General features: G+C 39.1%; 1 protein-coding gene across 1 annotated transcript in view; it reads right to left on the reverse strand.

The window, feature by feature from the left end:
• Positions 1-24,970, reverse strand: part of IMMP2L (inner mitochondrial membrane peptidase subunit 2) — a 1,077,920-nt gene that overhangs the window by 248,819 nt on the left and 804,131 nt on the right. The window contains exon 6 of the mRNA XM_062198963.1: positions 19,627-19,729. Within this exon, the coding sequence (XP_062054947.1) occupies positions 19,627-19,729 (103 nt within the window). The remainder of the gene's footprint in view (positions 1-19,626; positions 19,730-24,970) is intronic.

Below are 24,970 nucleotides of genomic sequence, written 5' to 3' on the forward strand. Positions count from 1 at the left end.
AGGTAGATTTGAAGAATTCATTCATTGAATCACATTACCAGTCCCTACCCCATATTCAAATCCTATGTTTTTGGGTTTTTTGTTTTGCTTTTTAATCTTAGAAGAAAGACACAAAGAAGCTTTTTTGTTTTGTTTTGTTTTGTTTTGTTTTGCTTAAGCCTCGGGTGCAGCAGTGAAGACCCTGCTTGGATGCCCACATCCCATCTAGGAGTGCCTGGTTCAAGTCCTGGCTCCTCTGCTCCTGGTCCAACTTCATGCTGAGGCACACGCTGCCAGGCAGCAGAAGATGGACCACCTATATGGATCCATGCCAGCCACGTGGAGACCTGGAATGAGCCCCAGACTCCTATCTATCTGTAGCCTCTCCCAGTCCTAACTCAGCCCTGGCTGTTTGTGAACATTTTGGGAGTGAACCAGTGCATAGAATATCTCCTTCTGACTGTCTCTCTGCTTTCCAAATAAAGTGAAAAAAAAAAAAATAGCCTCCAGACCAAAGATTTTAAGAAAATTAGAATTTCTCCTTGACCAACATTTACATAATTCCATAATGACTTGTAGAAGTGACATAATTTATAATCTCATTAGATTTTTGAAGTGAAACTTAATTTATATGAACAACCTAAATATAATCATGGCTAATTTGAGAGGAATGCTTCATTTGCCTGCAGCTTCCCAGTTTAAACCTCTGTAGGGGAAGAGACAGACGCATTTTGTACAATAAGACAGAATGAAGCAGCTTTGAAAATGGTTTGGTCATGGGCCCGGCACCGTGGCTCACTTGGCTAGTCCTCCGCCTGCAGCACCAGCATCCCATATGGGTGCCGGGTTCTAGTCCCGGCTGCCCCTCTTCCAGTCCAGCTCTCTGCTGTGGCCCGGGAAGGCATTGGAGGATAGCCCAGGTGCTTGGGCCCCTGCACCCGCATGGGAGACCAGAAGGAGGCACCTGGCTCCTGGCTTTGGATCTGTGCAGCGCTGGCCATGTTGGCCATTTGTGGGGTGAACCAATGGAAGGAAGATCTTTCTGTTGCTCTCTCTCACTGTCTAACTCTGCCTGTCAAATAAATAAATAAATAAATCTTAAAAAAAAAGAAAAGAAAAATGGTTTGATCAAAGTTCCTCAGCTGCAAATAAAATCACCCATGGTCAAAGGAAAAATTTAGGCTAAGGTAGTTGTTAGTCTAAGGTATATTTTAGGGCCGGCGCCGCGGCTCACTAGGCTAATCCTCCGCCTTGTGGCGCCGGCACACCGGGTTCTAGTCCCGGTCGGGGCACCGATCCTGTCCCGGTTGCCCCTCTTCCAGGCCAGCTCTCTGCTGTGGCCAGGGAGTGCAGTGGAGGATGGCCCAAGTCCTTGGGCCCTGCACCCCATGGGAGACCAGGAGATGCACCTGGATCCTGCCATCGGATCAGCGCGGTGCGCCGGCCGCAGCGCGCTACCATGGCGGCCATTGGAGGGTGAACCAACGGCAAAAGGAAGACCTTTCTCTCTGTCTCTCTCTCACTGTCCACTCTGCCTGTCAAAAATAAAAAAATAAAAAATAAAAAAAAAATCTAAGGTATATTTTAGTTAATATGCATTACCATTATGAAAATCAGATTTAGATGTCAAAAACTGAGTTCAATATTCTACAATTTGATGAAGGCTTAGAATTTTCCCCTGACTTCCCACTAATCACATACTGATTTCAATCCAGAGTGTCAGTATACTTATATTAATACAGTACATTTCTTTAAAGGGAAGATCAGTTTATATAAACTGAAATTAGTGTGAACACTGTACAGTCTTTCCTTCAGCAAAATTGATTCATGTATTTTCCCTATAAAACATTTTAATCTTGAAATATACCATATACACATGCATCATAAATAACAATTTTTATTTATTATTTTTAAAACAGTGTTTAAAATTTTATTTATTTATTTTCATTGTACTTAAAAGGCAGAGAGATAGAGATAGAAACGATCTTCCAAATGCTTGCGATAGCTGGGGCTGAGGTTGGGTCATGGACCAGGAACTTGATCTAGGTCTCCCATGCAAAAGGCAGGGATTAAAGTACTTGAGTTATTAAGTGCTGCCTCACCACCTGTGTACCAGTAGGAAGCTGGATCAGCAGTGGTGTGCCTGGGATGTGACCCAAGCACTCTGATATTGTGAGGAGTCAGAAAGGTTAATAGGCAATCAGGTTGGTCCCTGTGGAAATTAAGGGTGCAAAATGCTTGCTTCCCCTAAAAGTTATCTTTAGCAGGATCAAGGTACCAAACCCTACTGCATGCTTCTTCCCAAAAACTGCTTTTAGCACAACAAAGAGCCTGCCTGACTCCTTGGGAGCTTCCAGTCTTATCATGAAAACAGCAAGGGAATGGAGATTCCACCCTTCAGAGCTCCCAGTTTACTGTGAAAACAAGGAACCTATCCCACCCTTTCCAGATGGCTCTTTTGTTTTTTCACCAGCAAGCCAGACAGGGCAAGTAAGATTACAAATCAGGTCTTTTGATGGGTTTTGTTCCCCTCTTATAGCTGATTATTACCTGATTGTCAGTTTTTTTTACCCCCAAAATTGTGCTTAAAAACTCCACTACCAACCAGTCCCTTAAGGTTTTGCCTCTCTTGGAGCCCCCCTTCAGGGCCACTCTAGCTGGAGGTTTCCTCCGCCTGCAGTGCTGGTACCCTGTGGGCACCGGTTTGAATACCAGCTGCTCCACTTCACATTCAGCTCCCTGTTAATGCCCTGGGAAAGCAGTGAAAGATGGCCCAAGTGCTTGGGGCCCTACAACCATGTGGGAGACCCAGAAGTTCCTGGGTCCTGGCTTTGGATCAGCCCAGCTCCAGCTGTTGTGGCCATCTGGGGAGTGAACCAGCACTCTCTGTAACTCTGCTTTTCAAATAAATAAATCTTAAAAAATAAATAAATAAAAAGAAATCTTGCTTTTCTCTCTGTCTTGTCTGCTTGGAAATTCTTCTTCCACGTGAGACAACAAACTGAGGTAATCTTTTCTCTGCTGCCGTTTCACCTGTAACTATATGGGATGTGGGTGTCCCAAGTAGTCTCTTTACCACTGTGCCTAATGCTCATCCCTAAATAATAATTTGAAATAGCAATTGTCAGAACCTTTTAGGCCACTGAGGTCTGATAGAACCCATTAGGTTACTGGGCCAGAACCCCTAGGCCTGACGAAACTGGGAGCAGACAGATCATCTAAAGGCTAGTGGAATGTTTATTGCTCCTAGGGACATTCCAAACTGCTAAGGCGATGCACTATAAACTTCACCAGGAGTCTTACTGCATACCTCCACCAACCCAATGAGGGTTTGTGTGGCACTCTGCAGCTCCCTCAACAAGCAGTTTAAGAAGGGACTCTGTCAGTATAGGTTCAAATTCCCTTTTTTAGCTTTTTTACTTTATTTAAAAAAATAAAGTCTTAAAGTCTTTTCTACTTTAACTAGCTGCCTCTTTGCCTTCTTCAAACCCTAAAATCCCAAAACCTAATAGTAACAATGGAAAAGAAATTTTTAAAACATGCTTTCCTATTGACCAGCTAAACTATAAAAATATCTACTTGTCCACAGTATTTTTTTTCTTCTCTTTCTGGGAATCACCTTTATCTTTTGAAACATGTCAGAACTTTAGTAACAACAAAAGGGTCTGTGAAATGGGTGGTTCATCAGTTGACACGGATGCTAAAAGTGCAGCAGAACAACTCGGATGGAATAATACTTGCCTGTAAGGTTTAACAAGTCACGAACAAGCCCCAGTTATCCCTCTCGAGGTCAGGGAAGCAAATCTAATTATTATGGTGCAGCACGATTCTCATCAAATAGCCAAGATTGCTTACTCAAATGTGTCTCCAAGTGCTTTGCAAACTAAAGACCCTAGGAGACATTACTTTGTCACTTCCATATTTTGGCTTTCCACATAAAACAGATCACAAAAATATCCTAATAATTTATGCTTCTTGTGCTTAATTCTAAGGTTTGACTCAATAGAAGTAGGCATGAAAGCCATTCAATGTTTGGTGAGTTTTGCTAGCAGATGTTAATTCCAGGCAGCATAACCTAACACATATGCAATCACTTTTTGGTTCCCAAGGACTTTCACTTCAACCCACTTCTTCATATTTTTATTACTGCCACCCTAGTATGGAGCCTAATCATCTCCCTCTTGAGCCCTCTTGAACAATACTATCATCAAGTAATTACATTCTCTACCTATAGCCTATTTCCAATCTAATCTTTCATTCATAATTTCCTCAAATCAGTCTTGCTAAGATGCCACTTCTACAAAAATATAAATGGATTTTTAGTGCCTTCTAGATAGTGTTCAGATCTCTGACCTTCATATTCAAGATCCAATATCATTAGTCCTTAGCTAATATTTCTCCAGCTGTCTGTTACTAATTCATGAGATCAGTGATTGGCAAACTTTCTCTGTGAAGGGCACATAGTTCAGGACTTGTGGGTTCTAAGCCTTTGTCACAAGTGCCTGTCTCAGCCCTTGTAATGGGAAGACAGCCATAGTCAATATGGAAACCAGAGTGTGGCTGTTTTCCAGTGTGTCTTTTCCTTACAGAAACAGGCGTGAGCCAGATTTGGCCCAGGAGACATCATTTACTGAACTCTGCTGTAGATGAACCTGTACTTCTCACAAACTGGTCATTAATTGTGTTACAAAAGAGCTGTTAAATTGTGTTCCCAGTGCCTGGCTACAGGGATACACAGGAGCTGGCCCCCATACCGGCCCTGGCAATGCTCGCGGTTTTCTTTACACATCGAAAATCACTCTTCAATGACACTGCAAAAAAGTGAGGGTAACCCACTCAGCCAGATGCAAAATTGAGGTTAGAGCAGATCCGGAAGAGCTCATTCTCCAGCAGGAGGGGAGTGGCAGAAGACATTGCAGAAGAGATGAAAGGCTCTCCCGGGTGACAGATCCTGAGGTGCAAAGCCAAGTGGTGGACTTAGGGAAGGATCAAGGCAAAGGCAGGCATGGCTGAAGAGGAAAGCTGGGTCTGGAAAACTTGGTTGGGGGCAAATTCAAAAGGGTTTTAATGCCATACTGATGAGTGTAGACTGGTTCCTTTGGGCCACACTGCCTTCAATCCCTACTGGGGATGTAGTGCATGCATTTTTAAAAAACCCAAGTATGACAAATTTGCCAACAGTGAAATTCATTAAAGAATACATGGGTCCCTGTGTCACTCGAGACCTGGTGTTCAGCACTAGTAATGTGGGACATCATGACCCTGATTGTTCACCACCTATTTACTCTTAATCAACTAACACCATTAAGGACACAGACAACTGCTTTTCCACACCTCTTACGACAGGTGACTGAGAGCAGCTGCAGTGAGAGTTTGCAGCGTGATCACAGGGAGGATGTAAGCACTTAGCTGGGAGAAGAGGCAAATTAACCCAGGTGACAACTCTTCCCTTCAGCACCAAGGCAGCAGATCCTTGTGTAACTCAGCACCACCTGCCAGGGCTGAGCGTCGCTCTTCCTGCTTCTCTTCCCCTCTCCACTTGCAATTCCACAAGCACTTAGAGGGACAGAGTATTCAGCAGTCATGCATGAACACAGAGAAAACCTTTCACGAATATTAAACAACTCATATCACCCTCAAGTTCCTGCGGATGTGCTATAAGACACAGGCATGGAGCATGATGCTGACTCTTTACACTGACCACATGTATTGAGTGAGACAAGGAACTTGGACATTTGAAAATACATTTACTTTTATGTCTAAAATTATGTGATAAGGTTGAATTTTTAAACATTTTAAAATTCCATTTTAGGTAATTTGAATATAACTTTGATGTTAATTAGCACTCTTTTGCATTTGATAGTTTACAGAAAGATCTTTTTGGAAAAGTTCAAACAAGTTACCTTTTAAGTATTTAAATTCACTTTTCATTTATCTTTTGGTTGAAATACATTCAAATTATCCTACATTATAAAATTAAATTTTTTTTTTTTTTTTTTTTTTTTTGCAGAGAGACAGAGAGAGTTATAGACAGTGAGAGAGAGAGAGACAGAGAGAAAGGTCTTCCTTCTATTGGTTCACCCCCCAAATGGCTGCTATGGCCGGTGTGCTGCGCCGATCCAAAACCAGGAGCCAGGTGCTTTTCCTGGTCTCCCATGCAGGTGTAGGGCCCAAGGACTTGGGCCATCCTCCACTGCACTACCGGGCCACAGCAGAGAGCTGGACCGGAAGAGGAGCAACTGGGACAGAATCCGGCACCCCGACCGGGACTAGAACCCAGGGTGCTGGTGCCACAGGCGGAGGATTAGCCTAGTGAGCCGCGGCGCCGGCCAAAATTAAATATTTTTAAAATTTAAAAAATTTATTTTGTTTATTTTTAGTTGAAAATCAGAGAGACAGAGATGAAGACAGGGACAGAGATCTTCCATCTGAAGGTTAACTCCCTAAATGCCTGCAATGGTCAGGGCTGGGCTAGATTGAAACCAGGAGTTGTGGAACTCAGCCTGGGGCTTCCCACTTGGGTAGAAGGACCCCAAGTACTTGAGCCATTACCTGCCTTCTGCATCTCAGGCTGCACACTAGCAGGAAGTTGGAACTGAGAATGGAACCAGGACACAAACTTAGGCACTCCAATATGCAATGTGAGCATCTCAAGAGGTGTCTTAATGGCTACATCAAATGCCTACTATGAATAGTGTTTTACACCTTCATATTGTTGCATAACAATATCATTCATGTTAACAGAATGTGAATTAGGTGACAATGTTTATTCCAATATAGTGATTTTGGAGGTCAGAAAAAATAACTCGTGAATTATAAATGTTTTTATTATGTTACCCTTTCCAACATTACACACCTTTCAACAGAATATTCAGACTTGCAGTAATAATTAAAACTAGCCATCTTTGATATGTTTGCTATTTCAGCCACATGGAAGAATATTTATCAAGTTAAGGAAAAGGAACACATTTTATTTAACAGTTTGCTAACTTGATTTATAGTTATTAAATATTTAGACATGTCATATACAAACTCATACCCTAGGCCCTACAAATATTGTGAGAAGACCTAATACTTGTGAGTAATGTGGAATCACTGATGCCAATTTTTAATAATTTTATTCATGTAGTTATTAAAATATTCTAATATATTTCAGATTTAAAAGATATAATGAACATTTGTACACTGACCACCCTGCTTGAGAAAGAAGTACCAGTAAGTTGGTATCCCTCTATCCTCCCCTCCCATCATATTTACTCCTGTTCTTTCCAGAGGTAACCACTGGCCTGAAGTTTTTGTTGCTATTTTTTTTTAACTTTTATTTAATGAATATAAATTTGCAAAGTACAGCTTAAGGATTACAATGGCTTCCCCCCTCCCATAACTTCCCTCCCACTCGCACCCCTCCCCTTTTCCGCTTCCTCTACCCTTCCATTCACATCAAGATTCATTTTCAATTCTCTTTATATACAGAAGATCAGTTTAGTAAAAATTTCAATAGTTTGCACCTACATAGAAACACAAAGTGAAAAATACTGTTTGAGTACTATTTATAGCATTAAATCACAATGTACAGCACATTAAGGACAGAGATCCTACATGGGGAGTAAGTGCACAGTGACTCCTGTTGTTGACTTAACATATTGACACTCTTGTTTATGGCATCAGTAATCACCCTAGGCTCTTGTCATGAGTTGCCAAGGCTATGGAAGCCTTTTGAGTTCACCGACTCTGATCATATTTAGACAAGGTCGTAGTCAAAGTGGAAGTTCTCTCCTCCCTTCAGAGAAAGGTACCTCCTTCTTTGATGGCCCTGTTCTTTCCACTGGGATCTCACTCGCAGAGATCTTTCATTTAGGTGTTTTTTTTTTTTTTTTTTTTTTTTTTTTTTGCCAGAGTGTCTTGGCTTTCCATGCCTAAAATACTCTCATGGGCTTTTCAGCTGGATCTGCATGTCTTAAGGGCTGATTCTGAGGCCAGAGTAGTTGCTATTTTTTAAAAATATTTTTATTTATTTATTTGAAAGGTAAAGCTAGAGACAGTGAGAGGGAGAGACAGAGAGAGAGGTCTTCCATCCGCTAGTTCACTCCCCAAATGGTTGCAATGGCCAGAGCTGGACAGATACAAAGCCAGGAGCCAGGGTCTCCCATGTGGGTACAGGGGCCCAATCACTTATCTTCTACCGCTTTCCCAGGCTATAGCAGAGAGCTGAATCAGAAGAGAAGCAACTGGGACTGGAACTTACAGCTACCTACTGTGCCACAGCATCGGCCCCAATTGTTGCTATTTTAAATGGCAGATTTTTTTTAAGGATTTATTTATTTATTTATTTATTTATTTAAAAGGCAGAGTGAGAAAGAAAGAGACAGAGATCTTCCATCCACTGATTTACTGCCTAAATGGCCACAATGCCTAGGGCTGGGTCAGGCCAAAGTCAGCAGTCCAGAACTCCATCTGGGTCTCCCATAGGTGTGAGGGGCCCAAGTATTTGGGTCTTCCTCCACTGCCTTTCCAAGTGCATTAGCAGGGTGATGGATTGGAAGCAGAGTAGCTGAGATTTTAACCAGCATTCAGATACAGGATGCTTGCATAGCAGGTGGTATACCACAGCGCTGGCCCTTAAATGGCAACTTTTAAAAATACATGTTTTCTATTTGTTGATGGTGTCTAAATATTCTTGATCTTATGCACAACAAACAGTCTATTAAAAATTTTACAAAATTGTCTCAATAGTACTACAGATTCCTCTTAGGTTTTCTTGAGAACATCACATTCAAGAAAAATTAGCTTGGAATCTTCCTTTCTGATCCCTACACCTCTTATTTCTCTTTCTTATCTTAATCTGTGTCTGCCACGGCTTTCTGTATAATGTTGCATGGAAGTGGTAAGAATGGGCTTTTTTTTTTTTTTTGCCTTGTTTTGACTTAAATGGGAAGGCTACTAGTATTTTATTTATTTATTTATTTTTTGACAGGCAGAGTGGACAGTGAGAGAGAGACAGAGAGAAAGGTCTTCCTTTTTTTTCCTGTGGTTCGCCCCTCAGTGGCCACTGCAGCCAGCACACCTCGCTGATCCGAAGCCGGGAGCCAGGTGCTTCCTCTTGGTCTCCCATGCAGGTGCAGGGACCAAGCGGGTGCAGGGACCAAGCACTTGGGCCATCCTCCACTGCCTTCCCGGGCCACAGCAGAGAGCTGGCCTGGAAGAGGAGCAACCAGGACAGAATCCGGCGCCCCGACCAGGACTAGAACCCGAGGTGCTGGCACTGCAGGCAGAGGATTAGCCTAGTGAGCCGCGGCTCTGGCCGCTACTAGTATTTCTTCATTGAGTACACAGGTGTCATAGGTTGACGATACTATTTTAAGATGCAGCGTGGTGTGTTCAGGGTTCTTTTCAGAAAAATCCTTTATTGCAAGAGGATGAGTTGGAGGAGAATTATCCAGGAATCCTATCGTAGGAATCACTTGTATTGAGCCCAACATCAGGGGGCCTGAGATGCCCCACTCAGGGCTCTGATTCTGACCGCCGTAAGACAGAACTGCATTTTTTCTTGCCTGATTCACCAATTAGGTGAATCTGAATGCATCACAAACTTACTCAGTTATTGTGATTCAGCACAGGCCCATGTATGGCTCCATTGTACAGAAAGGAATTGCCCGAGTCATTCCCCATCAACCTGATTCTGTATTTCTCTTGTAAATCATTTCCACAGACAACTGACTGGCTGGGCTGTGGCTCACTTGGCTAATCCTCCGCCTGCGGCACCGGCACCCAGGGTTCTAGTCCTGGCTGGGGCGCCGGATACTAGTCCCAGTCACTCCTCTTCCAGTCCAGCTCTCTGCTGTGGCCTAGGAGGGCAGAGGAGGATGGCCCAAGTACTTGGGTCCCTGCATCCACAAGGGAGACCAGAAGGAAGTACCCGGCTCCTGGCTTTGGATCGGCACAGCGCCGACTGTAGCGGCCATTAGGGGAGTGAATCAATGGAAAGAAGACCTTTCTCTCTGTCTCTCTCTCACTGTCTATAACTCTCTCTCTCACTGTCTAACTCTGCCTGACAATAAAACAAAAATAAATAAATAAGAATATTGGTGCAAAGTCTTTTTTTAAGATTACCTGACAAGCTTTAGGCAAATTAAAATTTTCCAAAGATATCTCCCTGAAGTCTCATCGAAGGAGAATCATTTACACAGTTTGATGTTTACAAAGTTACTTACATAGTTTGATGTTTATGTAAAGAAGTAAGAGAGCAGACAATTACTCAGATAATATTTTTAAAGTATATAGCCACTTAAATGAGGCTGTTCATTCTCAAATCTTGTATTTCAGTATTTTCAATAGCAGATTTTTCTCCTTTATGGGTCCCTCCTATTTTTCATTTTCTATGTAGACCCAGTTATGTAGATACCAATTACGTCTTACAAGTAATATGGGCTCCAACCCCACTTTTTGAAAAAGATTCTAAGAGCTTATAACATTGCTAAATTAATAACCCTGCATATATTTCTCTAAATCTTGACTCCTGACCCACTGTCAGTAAATATACACTTCTAATAAAATGAACATGCTTAATTCTGTAACTGAACGGCCCAAAGGAACAGTATCTGCCACAGCAATGAAGTCTAATGACAATTCTGCTGACATTCTCCCATCTGAAAATGAAATCATGTGGAAAATGATTTCCACACTAGCAGAATAATTAAGACATAGGGAAAAAATTGGGTAGAAATGGAAGCTTAGAATACCTCTGCTCTTAGAGGAGAGAGTGACATTATTTACTTCAACCCTGTATTAGGTAGCCATGTTCTCTTTTTAAAATCATGTATTTTTTTTTTTGAGATACTATGTGCACAGCAACAAACTCAACTAATAATGAAGTGAATCCTGAGGAAATTTATGCTTCTTTTGGCTGTAGAGGCACTTCTCAGTTCTGAACATTGCTGCAGAGAAGGGCTCTCTCTCCTGAGACTCTCCTCTCTCTGGTTATGCAGATATTTTCATTAAAAGGACATCTCATTGCATTGGTTTTGACCTTTTTATGAAATGCATGCCTTTGTCTATGCTAGCAAAATAAAGATTGTATCTAAACAAAATATGTTCGATTGCTAGATGCTAGCGCTGTTAAAAAGAACTGTGAGAGCCAACTGAAGAGAAACACAGAAGTAAGGTGTGACATCTTCATAAACCACAGCACTCTTGTTACTGTTATTTTCCGTAACATACAGATTATTTTAGTTCCTAACAATTTTTTAAACGAACAAGCATATACTACAAGATGATAAGGAAATATAGCCAATTAAAGTCTAAGCAATGTTTTTAAAAGAAAGTGTGAATAGAACACTTTACTTGGATCCTGTCCACACAGTCTAATGACCTTTTTCTTTATTTAAAAATGGCTGATTTTAAATGAAAACTACTCTGGCTACTTTAGAGAACAAACAGAACGAAAATACTACACTACAACAATAAAATAAAAGATGAAATGTCAATTCATTCTCCGAAGTCCCCAAGATTATCCTGTATTGTATAAGCGGACTATTTTCAATGCAGCTGAAAGCCACTAGGCGTAAACCACTTCATTCACAAAAGATACAGCATCTGGAGTGCTGTATGTAATACAAGATTTTGCCAAATAGTTCTTTTTTTCACTGATTTCAGAACACTCTGTTCTACCAATCCTCCCAAGGTATTTCATAGTTGTTTTATTTTATTTTTTTTTCTTATGAGTTGTTAGTACACAAATGATCTACTCTTCAAAGAGGCTCTTTCTTGTATCCCCACTTGGAATATTGTTCTGCTGTGTTGTGACTTCCTGACTGCCTGCCTGCCCTCATCTAGCCTTCCTTGGGAGTAGGGATTCTATGGGTCATTGTTTCTGCTGACACTCCTACCTGCTCTTCTCAGCATGAGGGAGCTAGTTTCATGCTTGGTGAAAGTGACAAAAGGATTAGGAAGACTGACGGGTGTAGCCTACTCCTTACTATCCATGACTTGAATCTCTTCCATCATAATCCTTTAATATTTTAAACAGTTCCCAAAACTGTTATGTGGTCTCAGTAATGTCAACAAGTCCCTTCCTTCTATCCTTGAAACTTCAAGCACCTTGTCCTTGTATTTTTAAACCAAAAATGCATAATACAAGAAAAATTTCAAAACAGGGATGATTAGATACTATGCTTCTTTCAAGTTCATTTCACACAAAAACTGCCTCATTTGGCACCCTCTCCGAGTTAATATAATTTGTATCTGTCCTGGTCCACTCCACCTTATCAGGATCCATGAAACAAAATCCAGGTGACAAATAGCAGCTGTTCAAAAGTGCATTTTTTTGAAAGGTTTTCAATGATACAAAAATATGCCCTTTGCTTTTCTTCTTTCCTTTTTCACTAATTTTTATTTTTAAAATATTATATTGTTTTCATTTTATTTAGAACAGAGAGAGAGATTCCATCTACTGATTCACTCCTCAAATGCCTACAACAGCCAGGGCTGGGGCAGGCTGATGTCAAAAGTCAGGACCACAGAATTCCATTTGGGTCTCCCATGTAGGTGGCAGTGACCTGAGTACTTGAACCATCACCTACTGCCCAGGGTTCCATGGGCACGAGACTGGATTGGAAGGAAGACTAGAACTTCAACCAGGCACTCCAGATGTGTGATGTGGACATCCCAAGCAGTGACTTGAGCTGCTGTGCTGAATGCTTGTCCCTTCACTGATTTTTAAAAAGTGAAAAAACTGTTTTGCACGTGAACTTCAAAACAAATTCTTTGGAGTTGTAAAATTAATTTTTCATATGGTTAGGCAATCAGCTCATTTCATTAATAAATAATATCTCTAATGCTCATTTATTGCTTAAAATATCATCTCCTGTTAGGCATTTTTCCTTCAAAAAACATACTGGGCAGGGGGCTGATATTTTAGTTAAATGGGTCTCAATGAAACAAGTGAATGGATTAGCTCTTTTCCAAATGGCTTGGGACTAAAAGAAATTCCTATTTCGTATAACCTGGAGTTTTCATTCTTAGAGAGACAGTATATCATGACAGTTTCTGCATCCAAATTGTTCAGTTCTACTTTACGGTCCCTGCACACAAATTGATCACAAGGTGACACTGTGATCAGAAACCTGAAAATCGAAATACAATTGTACAGCATGGAAAGGTTATCTTTCCCTTCAAATGTTCAAGCCAAAAGTTTTTCTTTTAAGGTCCTTTGAATAATATAGTTAAAATGTTAATTCTAGATACTAAATTTGTAAAATATTTATTTTAGAATTATTTTTAGATGCTAGATTTACATACATTCCTGACACACACACAATTCACTATCCCACTAGCTCATGACTTAAAGCTAGATCAGAATGATAGAAGAACTTGAAAGATAGGAAAATGCAGAAGCTAAATGAAGACCATGGAAAGAGTAACATTTGTGTTTTCAACAAAAGGAGAGAACAGTTCAAATGTAAGTGCTGAGATGAACATTTGTAAAGAATGGAAGAAGGAACTGCTACTGCAGGATGTTTAATGAAGAGTCAGTCTGCCCATCTGAAGTATTCATTAACAGTCACCATTTGAAAATTCACAGCTATGCATGCACACATACAAATACAAATTTTATTTTTAAGTACCTTTATTTCTACCAAACATATCTCTCTCTCTCTCTCTCTCTCTCTCTCTCTCTCTCTCTCTCACACACACACACACACACACACATGTATCTGAAAAGAACAACATAGCTATAATAAATATGTATTAACATCATCTATATATGAGTGGTCACGGAAAAGACATTAATTTCTCTCACAGAGAAAAAAATAAGTAATCATAAAGCAACATATTGAAATCATCAGATATCATTATCATATAATCCAATAAAATCAAGTAGTCATATGCACTAAACAACATTCCAGAAAACTATCTTTTTTTTTTTTTTTAATTTAAGAGAGAGAGAGAGACAGAGAGAGAGCAAGCTCCATCCTCCTTTTCACTGCCCAGATGCTTACGATGGCTGGAATTGGGCCAGACTGAAGCTGGGAGCTGGGAATTCAATCCCAGTTTCCCACATGAGTGGCAGGAATCCAAACATTTGTGCCCAGGGTTTACACTAGTAGGAAATTGAAGATAGGAGCTAGAACTGGGAATCAAATCTAGGTTCTTTGATATGGGACACAGGCATCTTGACTGCTAGGCTAAAGGCCTGCCTATATCATAATTTAAAGGAAAATTATAAAGGATTTATCTCATACTAAAAACCCAAAGTACATGCTAGATTAGTGAATCTATATTATGAGAAGATAGGATATTTTCCATATTTGTGCAACAATGATATACTTAAGAGAGTTCTTGTAAAGATATTTCATTGATATTAATCATAATTGAAATATTTCATGGGCATTCATATCTGTGATATTTTCCTTTCTGGCTGTAGCGCCATAAAGCTTTCTGTACAACTTAAGAGCCAGAAGTAAGCTTAGAAGTTATTTACTTTCAACCACCTCTATTTATCCAATTTTTCTAAAAAAAAATTACCTTTTTTCTGATTATAAAGGCAATAAAACTTTTGCAAATTTTTAAAATACAGAGAAGTACAAAAGACTCAACCATATATACAACAGCTAGAAATAACAACACCATATTCAATTCATATAGTACCATGAATATCATGTAATTGAATTTTTAATGAGTCCATAATATTTCATACTCTGGATAAGCCATATTTTATTTCACTGTACCCCTATACTTGTATTATTTTGCCAAGGAGTTCACTAAAATTTTGATTACATATGTATGTATATATATGTATACATTTATATGCTCATTTGACCAATTATTTATTTAAAATAAATTCAAAGGAAAGGAAACTTTTTCTTTTATATTTGAAAAAATGTAGACACTCACAAGTTAAGGCACTGAGAGGCTGAAAACCAAGATGATCTGATTTTCTACTTTATTATATCATCATTTTTGTTCATAAGAGAGTATACTAGGTTCCTTCTGTCTTATGCTCAGCAAATTAGATGGATGGGTCCTGGACAGTCAGCTTTCTAAGATCTCTCTTCCTGCTGCAATGTATTCTCTTAACTTAATGCCATTATGTTTAATAATCCACTATTGCCTTTCATTCATAAAACTATTCAATTGTCTCTTGAGCCTATATATTGTTGCACTGGGTAGATTCTATGATCCAACATAATCACTATTCAAAGAGGTAAAGCATGTTACAAGTAACTGAATGCACTTTTTGAAGTTATTTGAGAAGGAACTGAAGGTTAAAAGTTTCAATCAAATAACACAGTGGAGATAAAGATTCTACATACTTGGCAACAGAGAGGGGAGTCAACCACCTTGAAGGGCTGCAGCACACTACCTTCCTACCTGTACTTCCATGTATGCTGACAATGAGCCAACACTTGCCACTGAGAATTATCAGAAAAATATAACAATGTTTACATCCATATGTAACATAGAAGCGTTACATGATGTAGCCACGGATTTAGAAGTTCGAACTCCAAGACAATAAAACTTGTCTCAAAAAAATAATTAAACAACAATTTATTAATGAAGAACAGCAAAGAAAAGCGTAAGGAGACAGTTACATCACCAGATGAGACAGGAACAACACCCAAACAGAAGCACTGGGGATCCTGAAGACAGCAGAACCTCGTTGTTCTTTGTTAGTAAGCTGTTGTTTAATTGGTTTTTGGGAGAGGTCTTAATTGTTTTGGAATTTAAACCTGTGGCCATATCAAGCAATGCTTTAATGTTACAAATTGGTGCTGTGAGCAGAATTCTAAGACAAAAAGAAAGTATATACAGTGACCCTTAGGGTTTTGGCCCAGAAAATTAACAATGTTTGCTCTTTCTTATACTCCTTCTGAGCAACAACCCATAGTAGCTTATTTGGCATTAGTGGAAACTGAGCAAATAACTTTGGGCCATGAGGTGATTTTAATGCATCAGATAATGTATATTCCAGCGTCTCATAAAATTGGGCATGCTCAAGAATCTAGTACTCATAACTCTACTACTAAAGTTACTCTAGAAACTACTGAGGATAATGGAAGTAGTCAATTAGTCAAATTAAAGGCTGTTCATCAAGCATTACAACATGAAGAGAGAAACAATGTCATATTTGTACCAATTCTTGGGCTGTGGCAATTGGCTTAACCGCATAGATGCTGTTATGGAAACAAAATGACAGGAAGATTCATGGCCACATCACATAATACCTGAACTTTATTTACATCATATGAATTTAAAAGTTAAAGATTATTTTAGGTTTTTTAGAAATGTAAAACAAGTTTTGGTTTTTAGAATTATAAAAATTTTAAATATTTAACAGTATTCTGATAAATATTCAATAAACAAAAACACATTAAGAAAATTCAAATCTCAGATATTTACTTCAAAAAATCACAGCTAAGTCTTAAATAAGGATTGGGGGTAGAGGACTTTACTTCACATCTTCTCTCCTGTATCCTTTCGAAAGTTTTTTTGGAGAATGATTTTGAATACATTTTTTTTAGTCATAAATGCTATTGGAACACAAAACATGAGAGCTAATTCTAAAAGTAAACATATATGTATTCTAATGTATCAAACACAAATAGGTTAATACATGATATGGAAAATGTTTTCCATTCTAGAAGAGGCACTTCATCTAATTCTGTTAAATGAAAAAAAATACTAGTTAACTGAATACAAACTGATAGGTTGGTCTAGTCCTTGAACCAAAAACCACCCTGTATATCTTTTCTAACCATTCAAAAAGGAAGAAAAGCATCGCTAGACTTCATAGTAATTTTTTGCCTCTGACTCAAATGACTGATTCATGTTTTAATGAACAAGTACATTTCATTTAAAAACATGATTTAAATCAAATGGCATTAAATGCTGCACATAATATATCTGCCCATGTGTTACAGCCTATAGTTTCTTACCTAACACAGTGAACTTAACTCATACACAGTTCTTACTTCTTGTTTTATTTTTTCTCTAAGTCATAGGTGACAGAGAATATTTGCACAACTGATGATACTTATATTCATAGCCACTGATTCATAAAATCCACAAGCAAGTTCAGAGCAGGAAAGGGAGCCCCCTAAGAGCTGCAGAGTGGAGAAGACATCCTGAGTGTGATATGCAATTCTTAGTATTCTGGCTATCAACACCATTCTTCCCTCTCCCAAAGGAGAAAGCATATGGAATACAACTGCATGAGAATAATACTGACTTTCTAAATAACATCACATCAGCTTTAACTCATTAACAAACACAACAGAAAACAATCTCAGAATTTAGAACATTATTATTAGTCACTAATTACTTACCACACACTGGACAATTGATAGCAAAATACCATTTTTCAACACTTCATTTCAGAATCAGTACCCTAAACAATTAAAAGCTAACCAAAGTCATGGCCAGCGCCGCGGCTCACTAGGCTAATCCTCCGCCTTGCAGCGCCGGCATACCGGGTTCTAGTCCCGGTTGGGGCACCGGATTCTGTCCTGGTGGCCCCTCTTCCAGGCCAGCTCTCTGCTGTGGCCAGGGAGTGCAGTGGAGGATGGCCCAAGTGCTTGGGCCCTGCACCCCATGGGAGACCAGGATAAGCACCTGGCTCCTGCCATCGGATCAGCGCGGTGCGCCAGCCGCAGCACGCCAACCGCGGCGGCCATTGGAGGGTGAACCAATGGCAAAAGGAAGACCTTTCTCTCTGTCTCTCTCTCACTGTCCACTCTGCTTGTCAAAAAAAAAAAAAAAAAAAAAGCTAACCAAAGTCAACTAATATCTTAATGTGGACTTGGTCAACAACAAGATATATTAACACAGTTAATCTTATTGATGAGAGAGAGCCAAAACTGCCTGCAGGTCACTTATTTTCACTTTCAAGTGGTTACTAAATTTTCTTGTTAGCAGTCACTTCCAGGACACTAAAAGTAACTTCAGACCTTCCCAATCTGCTTATCTCATCTTTGGCATATCTTACAAGGATTAAATTATATTTCTGTATAATTGCTACCCAAACACAAAAAGTCACCTTAGAAAAAAACATTTTAAATCACCATTGCAACTAGAAACAATTAGGATTAGTCTCCCGAAGTTTTCTTCCACTTATCCACACAATTATAAAACCCTCACTTGGTCACTACAGTTTTATCTAAAGTTGAGTTAAAGTGTCTGATCCTTTAGTGACAATAATAGTGGACTCTCAATACGCGTGAAGAATATTATTTTATTAGAGTCCACAAGAACTTAATTTTAGAAAAACTATATGGATAAAAATTTTTCCACAAACATATCTAAAAGTAACCAATATCAATTTGTCCTGTAGTTACATAACACAGATATGTCTAGCTTTAAGAAAATCTAATGGGTTAACAGCCAAGTTTTAAACGGATTAGATAATCAGAAATTAGGTGCAGGTTCCATTAAGTAAAAATTCTTCAAATTATATGATGAGTTACTGCAAGGATTCATAAATAGAAAATTTTTTCATGCATTCAAAATGAAAAATTCATAAAATATCACTTCAGTCATGTGTTTTATGGAATATAAGCATCAAATATCTGCACTTTGACTATAAATTAAAAGCTTACAAAATATTACCTATGAAAGGTCACAGAATAAGCCAGCTGAAAATATACCACTTTAAACATAAGGGATGCTTTGAATTGAAGGCACTTGAAAAACAACTGATGCAAATGGGACAGTCTAATCTTCCCCTTTGCTTCTGGAAACAAGAGATTAAAAACTATTATGGGCAAGTGCAAGTGGCCCTCACTCATGCACTTAGGTGCTTGCTATTCTTATGGAGACCTGGATAGAGTTCCTGGCTCCTTGGTTTGACCAGGCCCAGCCCCAGCCATTGTGGCCATTTTGGGGAGAGTGTACCAGCAGATGGGAAAGGAATTCTCCTCCCTGATCTAGGAGAAAAGAAACATTCTTTGATGAGGAGTCATGGTCTGGAGAATTCAGGAGAAACAGTCCTTACAGACCTTGCTAAAATAATTCTAATCTTCCTTCAGCCTACCCACATAATTTGCTTTTCCGCATTTATCTTTCTTTGTTCAACCTAATAAAGACTAGGTTGGTTTTGTTATTTCTTTGGTCTTTATTTCTTTGTGAGTGTTCCTGGGCCTTGTCAAACATATTAAATTTGTATGCTTTTCCCCTGTTAAACTGTTTTATGTCAATTTAATTTTTAGGCCCAGCTGGGACCCTGAACAGAAGAGCTAAAATTCTGCCTCTGCTACACTTACCAATATGATTTCCATCACACTTGTATTTTTAAATCTCAGTTCAGAAAACTGATGCCTACATTTGTTTTATGCAATTTATCTATTAAACGCTAATTCAGAACACAGCTACAAAACATTCCAAAACTGATCTCTTTGGGAATCAATCAGATGAAAACATCTTTTAGTACTTGGTTGAAGTATGTTAGGTTTTGTATGAAACACACACACACACACACACTTTGATAGCTTATATTAACTGTCATATATAAAAGAAAAAATTTAAGCATAAAGTGATCCACTACAAAATTCATGATCAGTCTTGCCTGGATTCACTTGAGCAACCTATCTGTCATATTTTTGCTTCCAATTTTGAAATCCAATTATATCAGCAAAAAGATGAAAGATGACTTACCGGCCCAAAAGAATTACTGTCAAAACTGTGTCCATGATGATCACCTTCAACCCAGATGTGGCCACGGGGAACTCTGACATATCGGTTTTTGTGTCCCATGGTTCTAGAAATAAACAAGAGCAGAGAAGAGCTCAAACAGCTGAGCATACAAACTCAGGGCAAAAATGTTCTTGGTCACCAGAATGGTGCTGTTTGGGAGATGGTAGAGTCTTTAGGAGGTGGGACCTACTCGGGGCAGGGTCCGTAGGTCATGAGGGAAGCACGCTTGGAAGATAGACTTATGAGAGGGCTATTATAAAAGCCTGGCTTTGGTCCCACCCATTGTTTCTCCACTTCCTGCTCATCACGTGATTCCCCTCCCACAAGTGCTCTGCCATCTGCCACCGGGCCTTTGCCAGAATCTGCAACATGTTATTTGGACTTGCAGCTTTAAAAACCATGAGCTAAAGAAATCTCTCTTTCCTTAACAAGTAGACTAGCTCAGGTATTTCCATCACATTATGGAAAGCATACTGATACAGGCCATAACAAAACAGATCTATTTGCTTTCTGACATTTGCTTTATGTTAATAGTGCTTCCAGTTTACTCATAGACAGCTATAATCTTCATTTTTTTAGATTAACTTTTCAAATTAGCAGACTGTACTTTTCATAGCCCTATATTACTCTAAAATTCAGCAAATATAGGAAACAAAAGGGGTGAAAATAATTTGGATGATTTCTTGTCAGATACAAATACCAATACCAGCTGGAAATTTTTGATCAGCACCAAATTAGTCTTACAAATGAGAAATGTCTATCAAATTTAAAGAATACAGATTAATGATATGCATTTAGTGGACCATTCTGTATCCTTAGTGCTGGCAAGGAAATGGAGTAAGGAAAGGCTTTCTCTTACAATGTTGGCGGCAAATTTTTGCCTGTATTTCCTTCTTGGACATCTTTTGGGCACAGTTTTAGCTCATGTGCTTTGATCTAGCTATTCTTTTTGTAGATACCCATTCCAAATAAATGATCAGAAATATGAGTAGCATTAACAATTAGGGGTGTACAATCAGAAAAGAAAATATCATTTGCTTCAATATACAACACAGAATTGATTAAACAAACTATAATGCAACCAATTAAAGATGTAAGGTTACAGTAAAATGTTATCCAAATCCAAAATAATAAATACTATGGTGACAAGAGATTGTTCCCCCCCCCCCCCCGCCCAGCCCTTTTAATACTGAATCACTCAGGAAAATGCCTAGTCTAAAGATGTTTCTCAATAAATGTTGGCTAAATGAATGGATGAATAAATATCAGCCCCAAGGCTATAGAGTTCAGAAACTGAGCTTGGCACACTGTTGTTGGAGGCAAGTCCCTCTGAAACCACTTTTGTTAGTTATTTAGTAGTGTACGTGCAGCCGGCGCTGCGGCTCACTAGGCTAATCCTCTGCCTTGCGGCGCCAGCACACCGGATTCTAATCCCGGTCGGGGCACCGGTCCTGTCCTGGATGCCCCTCTTCCAGGCCAACTCTCTGCTGTGGCCAGGGAGTGCAGTGGAGGATGGCCCAAGTGCTTGGGCCCTGCACCCCATGGGAGACCAGGATAAGCACCTGGCTCCTGCCATCGGATCAGCGTGGTGCGCCGGCCGCAGCGCGCCAACCGCGGCGGCCATTGGAGGGTGAACCAATGGCAAAAGGAAGACCTTTCTCTCAGTCTCTCTCTCTCACTGTCCACTCTGCCTGTTAAAAATAAAAGAAAAAAAAAGTAGTGTATGTGCAGAACACATTTAAGATAAAAGGAAAACGCACATAAATTCATGCTATAGAGATTGAAACTCCTTATTTTCTACAATGGTTTTTATTTTTAAAGATGAATTTCTGTGTTGAGTTACTTTGCTTTAGATCAGCAAATCATTCAGGCAAGGAAGTTGTGTTGCGACCATTAGAAGCCCACAGTAAGTTAATGAGTGCTGTTTATTTTTAATTACTACTGGAAAGAAGATTTTCAGTTTTGTAGTAGAGAAAAGAAAAAGAAGTTGGATATACCTTAACATTATATATTCTGTAGTGTATACTGTTCTTCAATTAAGATCAGTCAATTCGTTCTTGACATCACTATTGCATTTTATCATAGATTACCTCCAAGGATATCCATTATTAAGCATTAATGACAGGAAGAAGGCCCTTTTACTTAATTGTTGGTGTGGCATACTCTCTGAATAAGTCCCAAAATTTGTTCACCTTATTAAACTGAGTATTTTGGATAAGTACTTAGAAAACGATTAACTAATTTTGTCCCTTGAAATAATTATTAAAGAATTACAAGGTAAAACCAGCCAGAGTCATTTCTGCAATGAAGTGGTAGGTTTTAAGTCAAGTATGTTCTTCCAGAAGTATTGAAAACAAAGGTATAAAACTCGGTCTGTTTCAATGTCATATAAAACAAGGAATCAAGATACTTGTGACATAAAGTGACAGCATCATAAAAGTACTGGTGACAGTTGTATGTGGTTTTCTTACTTTGTTCATCTTTTCTAAAAATTTAAGTACATCCTTTATCCAATTATTTTCTAGGCACTTACAAAGCTTTATTTTTCTTTACTGCACTTCTAACACTTGACATACATTTATGGGTTTGTTTGTTTGTTGTCTCTCTTATCTCTCTCCCCTGAACTAGAATATAGCCTTTGAAGCTTTGTCTTTCTTGTTCACTGCAGCATCCCAGAGCACAGAAGGATACACTGCACAAAGTGCTCCACAAATATTTGTGGAATAAATGAACAAATGAATGAATAACTGAAGAAGAAAAAATGTGACAAAGGCAGAATAATAGAGTGGAAAATTCCTAGATTTTGCACAGTGACTAAATAGTGTTATTTATACTATTACTCAAAATTAATCTTTTGCAAGTCACTTAAAGTTGCTGTCTTTTGCTTATATTTATTTTTTAAAGATTTATTTATTTATTTATTTGAAAGTCAGAGCTATACAGAAAGAGAAGGAGAGGCAGAGAGAGAGAGAGGTCTTCCATCCGATGGTTCACTCCCCAGATGGCCGCAATGGCTGGAGCTGGGCCAGTCTGAAGCCAGGAGCCAGGAGCTTCTTCCAGGTCTTCCACATGGGTGTAGGGGCCCAAGGACTTGGGCCATCTTCTACTAATTTCCCAGGCCATATCAGAGAGCTGGATTGGAAGTGGAGCAGCCAGGACTCAAATCGGTGCCCATTTGGGATGCCTGTGCTTCAGGCAGCAGCTTTACCCACTATGCCACAGCGCCGGACCGAATTGCTTATATGTAAAATCTAATAAGATATGCTTTAAATTGAAATGTGCTTTGTTAGAAGACGGTACTATAATGGAGGGGTTGCTGTACAGCACAATCTCTGGAGTCAGCTTATCTTGGTTTTTATATCTGAATTAAAGTTGTGCACTTTATGTAATCTTGGACAATGGATAAAAATGGCATATTTTAAATACTCGGTAAATGTATTCTCTGGCACTTGCTTCTAAATTAAATTTTAAAATATTTTTTATTTGAGAGACAAAGAGAGATGGATAGACAGACAGAAGTAATTCCCATCCATTGGTTCACTCCCCAAATGCCTGCAACAGTCAAGGCTGGGCCATCCAAAATCAGTAGCCTAGAACTCAGTCAGGTCTCCTCCTTGAGTGGTGAGGACCCAAATAATTGAGCCATCATCTGCTCCTTCCCAGGGTGCATATTAGCAGGAAGCTGGAATTGGGAGCAGAGGCAAGACTCAAACTGAAGCACTGTGATATGTGATGCAGGCATCACAAAACTGTGTCTTAATCGCTAGGCCAAATGCCAACCCCAGAAACCATTTTTCTTAAAAGATTTATTTATTTATTTATTTGAAAGTCAGAGTTACACAGAGAGAGGAGAGGCAGAGAGAGAGAGAGGTCTTCCATCTAATGATTCACTCCCCAAGTAGCCGCAATGGCTGGAGCTGCGCCGATCCAAAGCCAGGAGCCAGGGGCTTCCTCTGGGTCTCCCGCGCGAGTGCAGGGGCCCATGGACTTGGGCCATCCTCTACTGCTTTCCCAGACCACAGTAGAGAGTTGGATCGGAAGTGGAGCAGCCGAGACTGGAACTGGCGCCCATATGGGTTGCGGGCCCTTCAGGCATTAACCCGCTGCGCCACAGTGCCGGCCCCCTCAGAAACTATTTTTAAGTAGAGCACTGAATATAGTTCTAATGTTGTTAGAACTCAGTTAGTGCTAGTTATTACTGTTATGGTCTTGCTTTGTCCAGTATTTTCTTTCATTTTATAATTCAGAATATGTTCAGCCTCTGCTATCTATTAGCATCAGTCTCTTAAAATTACCTGAACTATGCTTCAGTAATTTCCTTTTCCCACAATTGCACTGTGACTGTAGACTATTTTTAATGGTGCAATGAATTTTTTTTATTCTTGTGCCCTTCTGGGACACTCTTAAACTTACATGTGAAAGTACAACCTATCTATTTCGGCATATTCAAGTATTCAAAGAGTAGTAGGTGGAAGCATAATCTATTTGTGTTTTTTCCCACTAGTATCTTACATAATTGCTAATACACAATGGTTTCCTTAGATATCAGATAACTCTGGGTAGGGGAAAGGGGACTCTTGAGCTACAGAACTCTAATAAAATTCATGCCATATCCACATTACATATTCTATTTCTCAGGTTTAAAAATCTAACTTTTCAAGGAATAACCAAAAGCAGTTTTTAAAAATGTGATGTTAAAATATTGGGCTGGTTCCTTTTAGGAATGCCAAAGAAATATAATACCCTAATAGAATTTCTCAAGGGAAGGAATTTTAAATAGCTTTGTGCTCTTGAATTCACATAAAAGAAAGACAAGATAATCTTTTAGGTGATTTAACAGTTAAGTGAGGTGTCAGCCTACAAGGTTGTATGTATCTATGGCTTGCAAATAATCTTGGTTTTGACAGTCAAAAATGAGTTCTGTGTGGTATTCTAACTACCTGTCTAGAAAAGGACATTTTTAGTACTAGCTTTACCAAGACAAGTTACATAGGTCTTCTAAATGGAATGAAGAATAATTGCCCCCAATTTAATTTGACCTTGAAAACAATGTTTTTGAAGTCCCTGAATCTTTGAGTGTCATCAGTTGAATATAAAAGTACTGACTGTGTAATTCTTAATACCAAAAAAAGGAACTAATCCTTATTAAAACCATTCCACTAAATACACACATACATACATACACATTCTTAACTTAGGTAATTTATATTAATAATTTATAATGGATTGAAATTACTCTTATTATTTCTTTATTTTTCAAGCCATTCTACTGGTTTTTCTTACTATTTAAAGTAATGGCTTTCCA

This window comes from Lepus europaeus, chromosome 1 (genome assembly GCF_033115175.1).
Source record: "Lepus europaeus isolate LE1 chromosome 1, mLepTim1.pri, whole genome shotgun sequence".
Lineage (NCBI taxonomy): Eukaryota > Metazoa > Chordata > Mammalia > Lagomorpha > Leporidae > Lepus > Lepus europaeus.